Source organism: Chlamydotis macqueenii, chromosome 17 (genome assembly GCF_036417535.1).
Source record: "Chlamydotis macqueenii isolate bChlMac1 chromosome 17, bChlMac1.mat, whole genome shotgun sequence".
NCBI lineage: Eukaryota > Metazoa > Chordata > Aves > Otidiformes > Otididae > Chlamydotis > Chlamydotis macqueenii.
Window position 1 is genome coordinate 4766163 of NC_141572.1, and position 13129 is coordinate 4779291.

The window sequence follows — 13129 nt, forward strand, 5'->3', positions numbered from 1 at the left end:
TTGAATGTATTTCCTCTTGAACAGTCCAGTTTTAAACACTGAAAGTAGAAAGAAATAAGCACAGAAATAAATATGAATAATAGTAGCACATGGGATCTGAGCAAAATATCTGGTTACGTAACAGAAACAGAAAACTGAGCTCTGGAAAAAAATTAAGCCAGTGCAAATGTTGAACATGTGAACATTTTTCTTCAAGAACACTGTTCTGTCTCTCTTTTCCCATAAGAAAAATGGTTCCCACTGTTTCTGTTGCTCTTTTCCCCAAAATCTCCTAAGTACTTTTTATCTGAATAGCTTCTGTGCATTTTTTTTTTTCCAATTCTGCACAGGTACTAATGTTACTGTCTATATTACTAAAAGAGGGTCAAATCCCAAAAGGGTCAAATCCCAAAATCTCTGAGCTAAACCTGGTTTTCCCCAAGTCTCAGATTATTCAGAGCCGTGTTATGGTTTAGATGAGCTGAAGAGGGTCAGAACACAGGAATACATGGGAAGTGGGAACATGAAGGAGTTCATAAATTGTTTTACAGCATTATAAAACTGCAAGCAATCTTTACAAGGCATGAGCCATGTAAGCTCTATGAATATCCCCTCTCCAGTACTTTCCTTGTGGCTGTTCTGCTGACCACCTGGCTTCAGCTCATATTCCAGACTGACACTTGTGCTGGGAAGGAGAGAACAATTTAAAGTTCCCGTGAAAAACCCTGCTAGTCTAATTCTGTAAGAAAGACTAATTTCTTTGTGTAATGTAAATCCTATTTTAGGATCCAGTTTTTTTTCTTAACAATTCCATGTTTATTCAATGATGCTTCATTCAGTGACTAATGATGGACGCTGTTCTACACACAAAACCAAAAAAGGCTGTACCAAATACCATTTACTTGAGGCCAACTATATATACTCAGCTAACAAGTGATGCATTGAAAATGTATTTCCAGTGTATTAGGTTCTGTAAAACTAGAACTTTCTATCATTTTGAAGAGCACAAGAGCTTTTTCTTAGATATGTTTTCAGCTTACTGTTTGCCAGCTTTGTCATAAAACAATTTATAACAAAAGCAATTCTGTTTTATAATAGTTTTTCATAGCTAGTATTTCAAAGGAGAAGATAAAGGAACACAGAAAACACAAAACTACTTCCCAAAATACAGTGAAAAATAAGAGGCTTACCCTTGCTATAGAGGTGGCTTCAGGCTCAATAAATCAGTAAAAGAGGAAGGCAAATTATTTCTGAGCAATGAATTCCACAGCACGTGGCCATAATGAGTAAAAGTGTGACCACCTAGTGCTTAATACCCGACTTGAAAGAGAGAAGAGAATCTATGTGTTTGTCCCAAGGAATAAACAATAGGGGAAAAAAAAATGATGGAAAACTGGGTTTTAAAGCAGATGACAAAATCCTGTGAGGTGTGATAGCACTGCTATCATGTACAAATCACTGTGATGCCTCATATAAGGTTTATGGAGAGCTGTTATATTTTCACGGGTTATATTTTGCAAGGGGGACAGATAGTTAGAAAATGTTAAAGAAAGTGTGTCTAACGCTGCGATTGTTTCTATGGGCTGAGCAGCAGTCTCACCAGTCTGGCCTGGTGTAATCGGAGTAACTGATGTCCTGAATGGTTGTTTCAGCACCTAAATTTGTTTTTTTTTTGGAAGCCCCATGTGGTCATTAGATGATTAAATATACCAGACATTTGCATGAACTGTATGAGATTGAAGGTGAAATCATGGTGTATTTCACAAATGCAGAGGGGGTTTAATGAGCCTATGAGCTACAGATGTGGGCTAAGGTGGGGTGGCATTGCCTAAGCAGGGAATCCCAAATGTCTTACAGTAGTTTTGAAGAGATGAGCAAAGTGATACAAATCTTATGGGTAAAGGTGGAGGAAAGGATGTTAAAGTATCTTTGCTCATCTCTGCTGAGCTGCTACAGGGGCTTGTTCCAGAACTGCCCTCTCATAATCATTTCACGCTGCTTTCCTTAGCCCTCTACAAGATTTGACTGCCATTTGGAGACATGGTGAACAAGCAGTGGTTCCTCTGAAATCTCAGCATTGGCAGACATATTTTCAAGTTGTTGGGAGGTCCCACTCAAACAAAGAATTCACAAACAGATGTGACAGCAGCTTTCAAACGGTACAGCACCAAAAAGCTGTACAAGCATCTCACCCAGATTTAGTAACCTATGCATCTGGTTTCCTGTTTCTCCCACAGTAGATGACGATGATAACATCAATTCAATTGAAAATACCATGCAACTGAAGCTCTGCAGTGTTGTAGGGAGATCATGGCGATGGAGATAACAAATCTGAATCTATTTACAGGCCTACCCGTGACAGCGAGGATGAAGAGGATGATGAGAAAAAAGGAAGAGGCTGTACCCTCCAGTATCAGCATGCCATGGTGCGAGTCCTCACACAGTTTGTGGCTGAATCCTCTGAGTTTGGAGGCCACTTGACCTATATGCTAGGCTCTGAGTGGCAGTTTGACATCACTGACCTTGTGACTGATTTCATGAAGGTAGAAGAACCCAAGATTGCTAAGCTTCAAGATGGCCGAGTTCTGGTTGGTCGCGAGCATGGCATCACCACGGTCCAGGTACAGCCTAAGATGTATCTGTAGCTTCTGTAGAGAGAGTTCTGGATGCACACACACAACAGCTAATTAGCTTATAAAATTAGCTCTCAGAAAGAAACACTGAAAAAAATTACATGGTGAACTTAAAAAGAAGTTTGAATGGCTTTTCATTTTTCCTGTTTGTCACTTCCAGAAAACACACGTAGGTGAAACTTCTGAAGGGATTTATCCATGTTGATGTGACTAGCAGCACAGTGAGGTTTTTCTGAACAGTGAAACAGTATATATGATGCACACAACTAGCTGCTTTTAAGTGGGACTTTATGAACCTAACCGTTAGGAAATTTTACCAGAGATCTACATGCATCTTCATATGCTTAAATGTCTTTGAAAAGTGAGTCTCTTTACACTCACAAAATGGCATACAAAAAAAAGGGACACAAAAATAACCTTCAAAAATCTCTCAGAGTGTTATTTTCACCAACTGTTTCTCTGTCTATCTAACTTAATGCGTATTTCTTAATGAAAATAAAGCAATATAAGCACTGGGGCTCTTATTAACTGCAAACATCTATGATGTTCCAGTCACGCTAAATTGCCTTTGTAGTCAACCCAAAGAAACAGTACTTCTAGGGCTCAGCTCTTTTCAGCCCAAACCTAACATCACAAAGAGATCAAGGGATTTCTGCCCTTAAAATATCTCTTTCCCTCCCGTGACTCTGACAGCAGAAGGCAGCTCGCTCCAATGCAGGTAGCTACACTGTAGATTTCTTGTGTTAGCTTAAAGAAATTGCACCTCAAAGATTTTGGGCTTGAAGCAGCTGGTTTGGGCATCAGTAGAAAGCTGTCTCCTGAGCACATTAGAAACAAGGTCTTAGAGCAAACTGATAGGATTATTTTGGCACTGAAAAATGCAGACAGGCACCCAGTGGGATTTTCAAAATCTTTTTGCAAATCTTACTTTTCATTTCATTCAGGTCCTCTGTCCTTATAAAGGTATCAGGCCAAGTTCCTATCAGCCACGCTTTGTACACTTACTTATGTATTTCTTTATTGAGTTTCAGTGTTAATTAGTGTCTTACACTAGGTCTTGTGCTATACTGCATTCATAGCAGGTTTTACAGACCACACAAAAATGACTTTTTTCCTTAAAAAAAACCAAAACAAATCCTTTAATCTATACTCCATTGTTGAGATGAAGCTGCAATTTTTGATTGTTTGTTTTATTAAATTATTTTTATTTATCAAGTAATTTAGCAGTAAATGAGTTTAATGTCTTGAGAGAAACATCAGTTATAGCTTATACATGGATGTGACAAACCTGAGATTAATCCGAAATGTTTTATCAGTTAGAGGCTAATCTTGCTTTAAACACAGTTGGCTGCTGTTTCATGCAAGGCGTTTGCTTTCTCTTTCAAGGTTCTGTCACCTCTTTCCGATTCCATTTTGGCAGAGAAGACAGTGATAGTTCTAGATGACCGTGTAACCATTACGGATCTAGGAGTACAACTCGTTTCAGGCTTGTCCCTCTCCTTACAAATCAGTAAAGGAAGTAAGAGAGCCATCGTTTCTACCACCTCTGCATATGATATCCTTCACACTCCGAAACAGGTATGATCCAAAACAGCGTATAGAATTAATTTATTTGTTTACTGTGCTTTGTCAGAACCTAGGGAAAAGCTACTTGCTGTATATTTTAGACAGTACATATGATGTATGACTTTGTGAAAAGCAGTAACTTCACATAGTAAAGGCTGCTCATCTTACTGCCCAACTCCTGCAGGTGCAAACACCCATACAGAATCACCAGCCAACTCCTCAGATCTAGTCTGGAGACCTGCGCAGCACAGGGAACGTCATGGACACGTCTGTGCATGCATAATGCTGTAGAAAGCATGTACATGCCACTCAAGGCACTTCTATGGGAAAATATGGCTCAGCTGCGTAAGCAGAGGTAGAAACCCCAAGCCTTAATCGTCTCACAAAGACAGTTCAGCCAAAAGGACCTTTTGGCTGCATGTACATAACTTTTCATGATCTGCATTGCTGAAATCTGATGAGTTTGTGCTTACTTTGAACTGTGTAATCTGAGGAATTAAACAGCTTTCAGCTAATAAATTACGTACACCCTTTTCATTTTATTTATTATAGAATTGAGACTGTATCACTAGAGAAAGTGTAACTATCTTTTTAGCACTAGCACTTTGAAGTAAGAAGACAAATTGTTTTGATCAAAACATCCTTAAAAGTGGCATTTTTGTGAGTGTTTCTATAGTTCCCAGAAAGGATTACAATCACTTTTGTGTATTTCATATAATCTTATATATTTGAAAGTATGACAGAAAATATAAAACATAGCACTGAGTAGTGTTCTTAACAGAGTTAGTTTTAATGGGCTGGATGAGATCATCACCCCAACACATAACAGCTCTGCATGTTGTGTTAATTATGGCATTAGAACGGCAGTATTACAGAAATTCCCCATTAAAGTGCCTTTGTAAAATTAATTAACCAGGACCGTGGAAATATGATTATTTTCATCATGGGGCCCCAGCCTTCCAAAGAGGCTTCTCATTTGAGAATGAAAAAAAGAATTATCAAGTTTGGTTGTTTTTTTTTTGTAAACTTTTATTAAGTTTAGATGACCATGTGTTTGATAGTCCCCGAAGACGAGATAAACGCCTAAGTGGTCTAGAGAACACAGCTCCGCAAGAAGCAAATGAGAAGCAGAGTAGACGTTTGGAGGTGTTTTTGTTTGTTTGGGTTTTTTTTCTAAACAAAATAAACCAAAGTTAAACTGTGTATTTATTTTGCCAACATCCAACAGACTTAAACAACTGAGTGTCTGATACATGCTCTCTTACCTTTCACTTTTTTTTTTTTTCCCCCCTCATCCTCTCCTCCCGCCAGGAAGCCATAGTCAGTGCTTGGATTTTGTTCAGTGATGGGTCAGTGACGCCGCTAGATATCTATGACTCCAAGGACTTCTCGATCACCATCACTTCACTGGATGAGATGGTAGTGTCTGCACACCAAAACCTTCAGTCCAGATGGCCTCGGGTAGTGGCGGAAGGGGATGGGCAAGGACCTCTGATTAAAATTGAAATGGTCATCAGTGAGCCATGTCAGAAGACGAAGCGGAAGAGTATTCTGGCTGTTGGGAAAGGAAGTGTCAAAGTGAAGTTTGGTCAAAAAGATTCTGACCAAAAAGGAAGCACTAATGACATTGATGAGGTGGATAGAGATTTTAAAAGCCATGCAAGCAATTCTATAGAGAAATCTGCAGAACAAGAGAGGACAGCACAAGAGTGGTCCAAAAACTATGAGGACATGTCCAGTCATGAGGACAATGCAAACAAAAGCACAACTTTCATATCTCCCATTGATCAGGAGTCCCTGGAGGATGGCCAGCTCCAAAATAACCCAACTGCCTTCACAGGTTTCCCAGCACAAGTAGAAATACCAGGAGAAAACAATCCCAGTGATCTCGCATTGACTCCAAGAGGATTAACAGATTTGGAGATTGGCATGTACGCCCTGCTGTGTGTTTTCTGCTTAGCAATCTTGGTCTTTTTGATTAACTGTGTGGCATTTGCTTGGAAGTACAGGCATAAAAGGTTTGCTGTGAGCGAGCAAGGCAACATCCCCCATTCCCATGATTGGGTCTGGCTTGGAAATGAGGTTGAACTGCTGGAAAACCCAGTTGACATTTCGCTCCCATCAGAGGAGTGCACTACCATGATTGACAGAGGAATGCAGTTTGAAGAAAGCAACTTTCTCCTTAATGGGAGTTCTCAGAAGACTCTTCATAATCATATCCTCAGATCTTCTGAGTACCTTTGTGAAAAAGAAGTTAAAAGTGAACCTATAAATCCTTCTGGGCCAAAGCAGAAGCGAGTAAAGTTCACTTCATATACAACAATACTGCCGGAGGATGGAGGCCCCTACACCAACTCAATTCTATTTGACAGTGATGATAATATTAAATGGGTATGCCAAGATATGAATCTTGGTGATTCCAAGGAACTTAGGGACTATATGGAAAGACTGCAAGACAATATGTAAAACTACTTTCTTATGTTTGTAATCACCTTTATGCCTTCTGTTTATGGATGGTGGAGCAGTCAGCCCAGTCAGCAATAGGAACAAGACAGTGCAACCTTGGAGTTACTGAGATGATAACCTGGTATCACTGAGCAGGTACAAGAGGCTGGCTGAGTCAAACCTGTTTCACCACAAACCAGGATGTGCCCCTAAAACAGCTACCTGTAGGTGCTGGAGGCGTCCCACACAATGGCTGTTTTTGTATACTGCCTGGTACTAGCAAAATGCTAATACAGCTACGCTCAGACTCAGAGGAGACTCCATTTGTTTGTCATCTCTCATGAGAAATGGTAAATCAGAAAAGAAAGGGATATTTGTTTGCATTGATTTTTCTAGTCGTCGTCCTTTGTAAAGCACAGTGGACATTTCTTGCTTACAGCCTGAAATGAGGCTTACGTTAAAAGGGATCTGAATGAATCTAATTTTATTGCCTATGTGCAATGCAGCCAAGTAGTCTTACTATTTTTTACAGATATAAAAAGCCCCATGTGGTTAATTTCTTTTCCTATTGTTTATGAATTTTATTTGACTTCGGGAACATGAAATATTTTCTTTGAAGGGTTTTTTTTTCGGTTGTACCAAAGTGTCGTACAGTAATATTTATAATGATATAAGTTTTCTATTCATCTGCATCAGCCCCTAGAGATACCTCCTTCATCAACTGATTATCTTTTTCCTTTCCATATGGGTATATGGGTCGTTAGTATTTGAAACATAGAAAGGTATTAGAACTCTTACTGGGAAAGGGTTGTATCTTCTTACAGGGAACTGTAAATACAATAATAAACCCTGGAAAATAAAACCAAGGAGTAGTCCTGGGTTTACTTTTGTCATTGCTAACATGAAAAAGTAACCTGACACAAACCAGCATGTACTTCAAAGGAAATGCTTTGCTGAAACAGCAGCTTGGTTGGCAATACAGAGTATTATCAGAATGAGAAAGTCACGTGTGTTCAGATGCACAGAATAGGAAGGAAATTTCCTAGCAAATAATTAAAGGCTTGGAGTCACTGTTATGCTGTACTAATACATCGATGGTAGAGTTCAGCAGGACAAAGTAAGTCATCCATGCAAGAAAGGACACAATGGGCACATTATAAAGTGACTATTCCCCATTTCAACAAGGAAAACATGCTGGAGATTTAAAGCTTCCATTTCACATGCATTACATGTATTTTTTTACTGAAGGATGACTGAAATAAGTTGAAAATTACAGTTAGAAAAAACCGAATCTACATAATACTTAACAAAAACAATAAAGCACATGTTCTTGTGATGGATCCTGTGCAATAAACACAAGAGACAAATGACAACTGCCTCACATACCATAGTTCTCATCTTTTAGGTAGATCAAGACAGGATTGAATGTTATAATTCAGTTCTGATATTAGAACAGATCAGAGAACCTTAACTATGGGAAATGCTGCATTTGGATCCTAATCCACAACTGGGAACATGTTTAATGTAACAACTGCTGCAAAATACAAGAATCTTAATGGTGAGACCAGACAGTGAGGACATCAAGCTTATGTAAGTGATTAGAGACTTAAGTTTGCTGGCACTGAACTGCATAGTGAGGGGATAGCATCTATTATAATCTAATTTTAAGTAGAGAAAATAATAGAGCACAGAGGTGTTTCTGTTTCATAAAAACGATGCAGCACTTATGCGTCAAATGAAATCTTGGGTTGTTTAACCAATGTTCTCTCCTCTTTAAATAAGCAAGACTTCATAAGGAAGTGGTAATTCCTACTATGATCCTTATTATTAACAAGATAAAAATCCCTTTTTAGAATTTAACATCTCTTCCCAACATGTTATTTTGCATGTGGCCCAACCATAAAGGAAGAGTATTGTTTGCACAAGAGTAAGCGAGTATAAATCAACCACAAATAAATTTAGTCTTGAAATCAGAGGAGACAACTTGCTGATGGCAGTTGCAGCTATTTTCACGAATGCACATCCACCACTTTACCAGTGAAACTGTGATCTCACAGCACCATACTGGACTCCATGAGCCGTGGTCTCAGTTCTGCTAAATACACCAATAGGTGCTGAACTTCATCCCATCAGTGCCGCAGAAGCACGCTGAGGGACTTACCGCTGTGCTTAGCTGCTCTTCTCGCTCATTAATGCGTAGCAGAAGGCAACAGCTTGACTGACTTGTTCAGGGAGTCTCCCCTCGAGTGCTATGGCTTGAAAGATTGAGGATCACTAAGGTAGGGTGGCTCTCTGCTGGCATAATGGTGTCCCCCCAAACTTGTACCTGAGGCCTAGTCCCTGGTTGTCCCCAGTATCCCAAGCAGCTCTGCGTTCAGGCTGCACGCTAGTGTGTGGAGGAAGGACAGTCCTACATGCAGTGTGGACACCGCTAGAAGCCACCAAAGGAGACCTCAGGCTTCTTCAGCATTTACTTGCCACTTGGCTTGCAAACCCCCTACGCTTTCAGATGTTGCTGTGGAAGAGTTATGAAAGCAGAGCTCAGGACTGTTAGCGCTGGACCAGTAATACCCCCATTCTGGTGTTTGAGCACATCATATCTAAAACACAGTCTGGAGTGGGAGCTGACATGTGGCTCGGGTCTGTTCTGGTTACCACAGGATAGAGTCCTGGCTCAGTACAGCACCTGTCAGTGTGGTTGTGGAGTTCTTCAGTGAAGTGGCTGGAAAAATGACAGTTTGAAAAACAAAAGTGGGAAGAGAGAATTTATTCTCAGCAATACTGGGATAACACCAATAAAGCGGAGTTCTTCTGGATTTATGCCGGTTTAAGTGCTTATGCTACTTCTCATAAAATCAAAAGGAAAAGAATTTATATGAATACATTTGATGCAAAATATAGTTCTGAGTTGATCAGTCCTTTTTAAATGAAGTAGCTCAAATTTTAGTGTCAAAATGATGACATACTTTAAAAGTAAGTAAATTTAATTGAAAATTATTTCAAAACTCCAGAATTTTCTGATTCACCTATTTTTTTTCCATTAATTCTAAAAGAAAATATATTTTTATTCACAGAATATATAATATTCTGCTTTGCTGTTAAATAAACAGCATTTATACATTGATAAAAGAATCTCTGCTTCCGAGATTACAAAGTAAAGGTAGCCAAATGATCAAAAGACACAATATGTACATGTGTGCCGGAAACTAGACTTGTCTAAAAAAAGAAAACAGAAACTATACTGACAGATTAATTAGAATTATGCTTCAGTAGGCACCCAGGAAAGCAACCCTTGTACTTTAATACTGAACAAACAGCACATCTTTCTTACGGCAGGTAGAGAGAAGACTTTGTGAGCGAGTTTCTTTGCCTGCTATCGAGGAAAGGCAGTACGTAGTATCAGTACATACACCAGGAGACAGCCAGGAAAAATCCTGTAAGCAGAGAGTGGATTAATGGAACTCGGGGAGTTTGGGAACTTTAAAGATAAAGACCCTCAGCTCTTGCAATCAGAGCTGAGTGATTCATGGCAGCTGAACGCTGGCATACAGAGAACGGAGAAGCAAGAGCTGGCAGTTTTCATCTGTGCAGAACTTTTTATTTCATCTGGCCTTCACACACAGCCTAGCTCCACGTGGCCTGTCTATGCCTTCTTTCTCATCTAAGTAAGAACTTAAGAAACCAGTGCCCTGCTCTCCTCTCTATGTAGAACCACATAGATGAACGTTTTGAGCTGCTGTTTCTCAATCCATATTGGGGAATGTACAAGAAAATCTTACAGCCATACGATACAGTACCAACTGTCCATTATATAATGGAAAAAACTCCTGTATTTCAAGGTAGAGTACCCTATGAATGAAATATCAATTTTTCATAGCAGATATGCTCTTTTCTGAAATAGAAATCATGTGCACTACGTTGAAATACACTATAGTGTATTGTGAAATGCATACATTAACTGCTGAATCTATAACACTGAATATGTATATACATCACAAGATATTTATACAATATAATAAGTCTTAGATGTATAACATAATGAATTCTGTACAAAATAAACTGTAAGTTAAGACAATGAAAGAGATCTTTTATATCTGTGTAATTTGTATGCTGATTAAGTTATTCAAGGCTTCATTTTAATCTTTAAATTTGTCCATTAAAAAATACTTATTTTCTATAGGCAGATGGCTGAAATAAAGACTGCACTCTTCAGAAGAGACACAACTGAAAGACTGTGAAAGAAACAGATTCTGCTGGAGAAATAAACATACTGTTCATGTGATTGTTTTTTAAAACTGACTAAACCATTTTGCATTTATACTGGTCAAGGTGATCTGCTGGTTGGGTTGAGGGTGATGTGCCCTGCAGTGTGAACAGTAAATCAGCAGAATCCCATCACTGCTAAGTACACATGCCTCATGCTCACATGCCTCCTTGCTCAAAGCAACACAAATTACCGGGTTCTATAGTCCAAGGGTTTCACCCAGCCTTCCCTGCAAACGGTGCTCCCGCCCTCTCTTCCCGCAGAGAGCGAGCCTTTCCCAGTACCACATGTAAAGGACAGATGTATGTGTTAAGTGACCTTTGTCTTGCAAAGAGCAGTAGAGAAATATGTTTGGATTTAAAGGAAAAGGTAACAAACTTAACCTGTCCCTTTATGTCTCCAGTGTGAATCACCAAAGGTCGAGTTTTTGATTCAGTGTTCTGAATTTCCTTATGTTCCCATTAGACTCAGAGTCTCAAAATTATTAAGTGCCCAGTGACCTCAACGCAAGAGCTAGGAAAGCAGCTTGCTCACGCCAAACCAGGAAACTGAGCCTCAGTTTTTAGCTTTTGCTCAAGGTCTTGGAGATGGTGGCAGAAGCAGAAACAGACTCTCCTGAAACCTGCCAGTGCAATCAGGCATCCTGCAGACAATACAGTATTGGGCATCAGTGCTCAGGAGGGGGCTCCATCATCCTTTTGCTGGTTTCAGGTGGACCACGTTTGAGATCTCACTGTACAAACTCGCTGTAAAAGGTATGGGCTGCCGTTGTCCTACTGGGAGGAATTTAACATCACCTAAATGATTTAATGGTCGCTACTGTAATTTCTAATGTATTGAAATATGTTTTTATATAATGCCAAATGGATGAATGGATTGAAACCTGTGATTTAGGAAGTGCATCAGAGAACCTAAACTTTAACGTGCTTTCGGCAGAAATTCCAGTCGGTCACCACATGGTATTCTCAACAGTAAAATGAGAAACATTTTGTGAGACACTTTTCTGTACTGGCAGTTATATTTGTCCCCATTTGACCATTACTATGACACTCTTCCCCTTCGCAGCATCTTGCTAAAGAGACCCCAGTGGATCTATTCACACTGCAGTGCTCTAAGTACAACTCAAGGTATCGGATGATGGGCTTTTACAGAAAAACAGTCTTTACAATTATATTTTACACACACACACACACACTCAACTGTTCAGAACAACTGCCATAGGTGTATATTTTAACTGCCAATGTGTGCATGTGTGCTATGTAACCGAAAATAATTGCCTGAAGTCATTTGGGGAAAAAAATAGCCCAACAAATACAACTTTTTGTCTTCCAAAAAAGTGAGCCCTCAGGATTTGGCAGGCAAAAGGTCCACATAGTGATATTTGTCACAAATTAAATAGGCCAGATCCTGAAGGCTGTCTCCGTTGAAACTCCCACTGGCCTTGTTAGGAGCTGGAGTGAGACAGGACCAGAGACAAACAATTACCAGCCAGGTCTGGAGCCTGACAGGCTGGATGTGTCCTCGTATTACATAAAACTGGACCCTGCTCTTTCCAGTCCGTAGCACCTCTAGCTGGTAGCAAACAGAGCGAGTGATGGTGCTAGAGTTTACCTAATTTGTGACACATTGCATTATGTAGCATTCATGAGGCTTAAGAGGTTTTCTTCAGTAAAAATGGAGCCAGTGTGCAAAATAAGCTCGTCTTTGTAATTCTGCATCCTCCCAATATAGTCCTTATAGCATATATTATTTTTTTCTCTCCTATTCCAGTGATCCACATGGCCAGTGTCTGCAAAAGTTTGACTACTGAGGGAATAAAATTGAGCTGTCTTTTTGAAAGAGGCAGCCTATTTAAGAAATTAAAGCAAAGTGGATGATGTTTGGAGACCTATTCTGAGATTCTTAAAGTGTATCATAGTGTTACTTGCTTTGAGAAACATACTTACTCAGTGTAAGGATTTATAAACCAAAGCAGATGAAGACATATCATTCCTTCTGATAATCTAGGCTTAGCCTATTTAAAAATCAATGGGATCTGATGATATAAAAACCAAGTAAGGAGCTCAAGATTTAGTGGCAATGAACAATGGATATTTTTAATCTTCCAATTTAAAAGTGTGGTAGGCAGAGCAGAATACGCTCTCCTATGCCACAGTATTATCTGTAGGAATTTTCTTTTTTTAATAAGTAGGCTTTAGAAACGAAAAATCATTGGCCATATGAACAAAATTCTGATCTCACT

The 13129-nt window shown here is 39.4% G+C and overlaps 1 protein-coding gene across 1 annotated transcript in view; it reads left to right on the forward strand.

Moving 5' to 3' along the window:
• The window catches only part of TMEM132B (transmembrane protein 132B), a 246649-nt gene extending 235744 nt beyond the window's left edge, over positions 1-10905 (forward strand). Inside the window, exons 7-9 of the mRNA XM_086761697.1 lie at positions 2327-2600; positions 3999-4190; positions 5490-10905. Of these exons, the coding sequence (XP_086617823.1) occupies positions 2327-2600; positions 3999-4190; positions 5490-6644 (1621 nt within the window). The 3' untranslated portion in view covers positions 6645-10905. The remainder of the gene's footprint in view (positions 1-2326; positions 2601-3998; positions 4191-5489) is intronic.
• The last annotated feature ends 2224 nt before the right edge of the window (positions 10906-13129 follow it).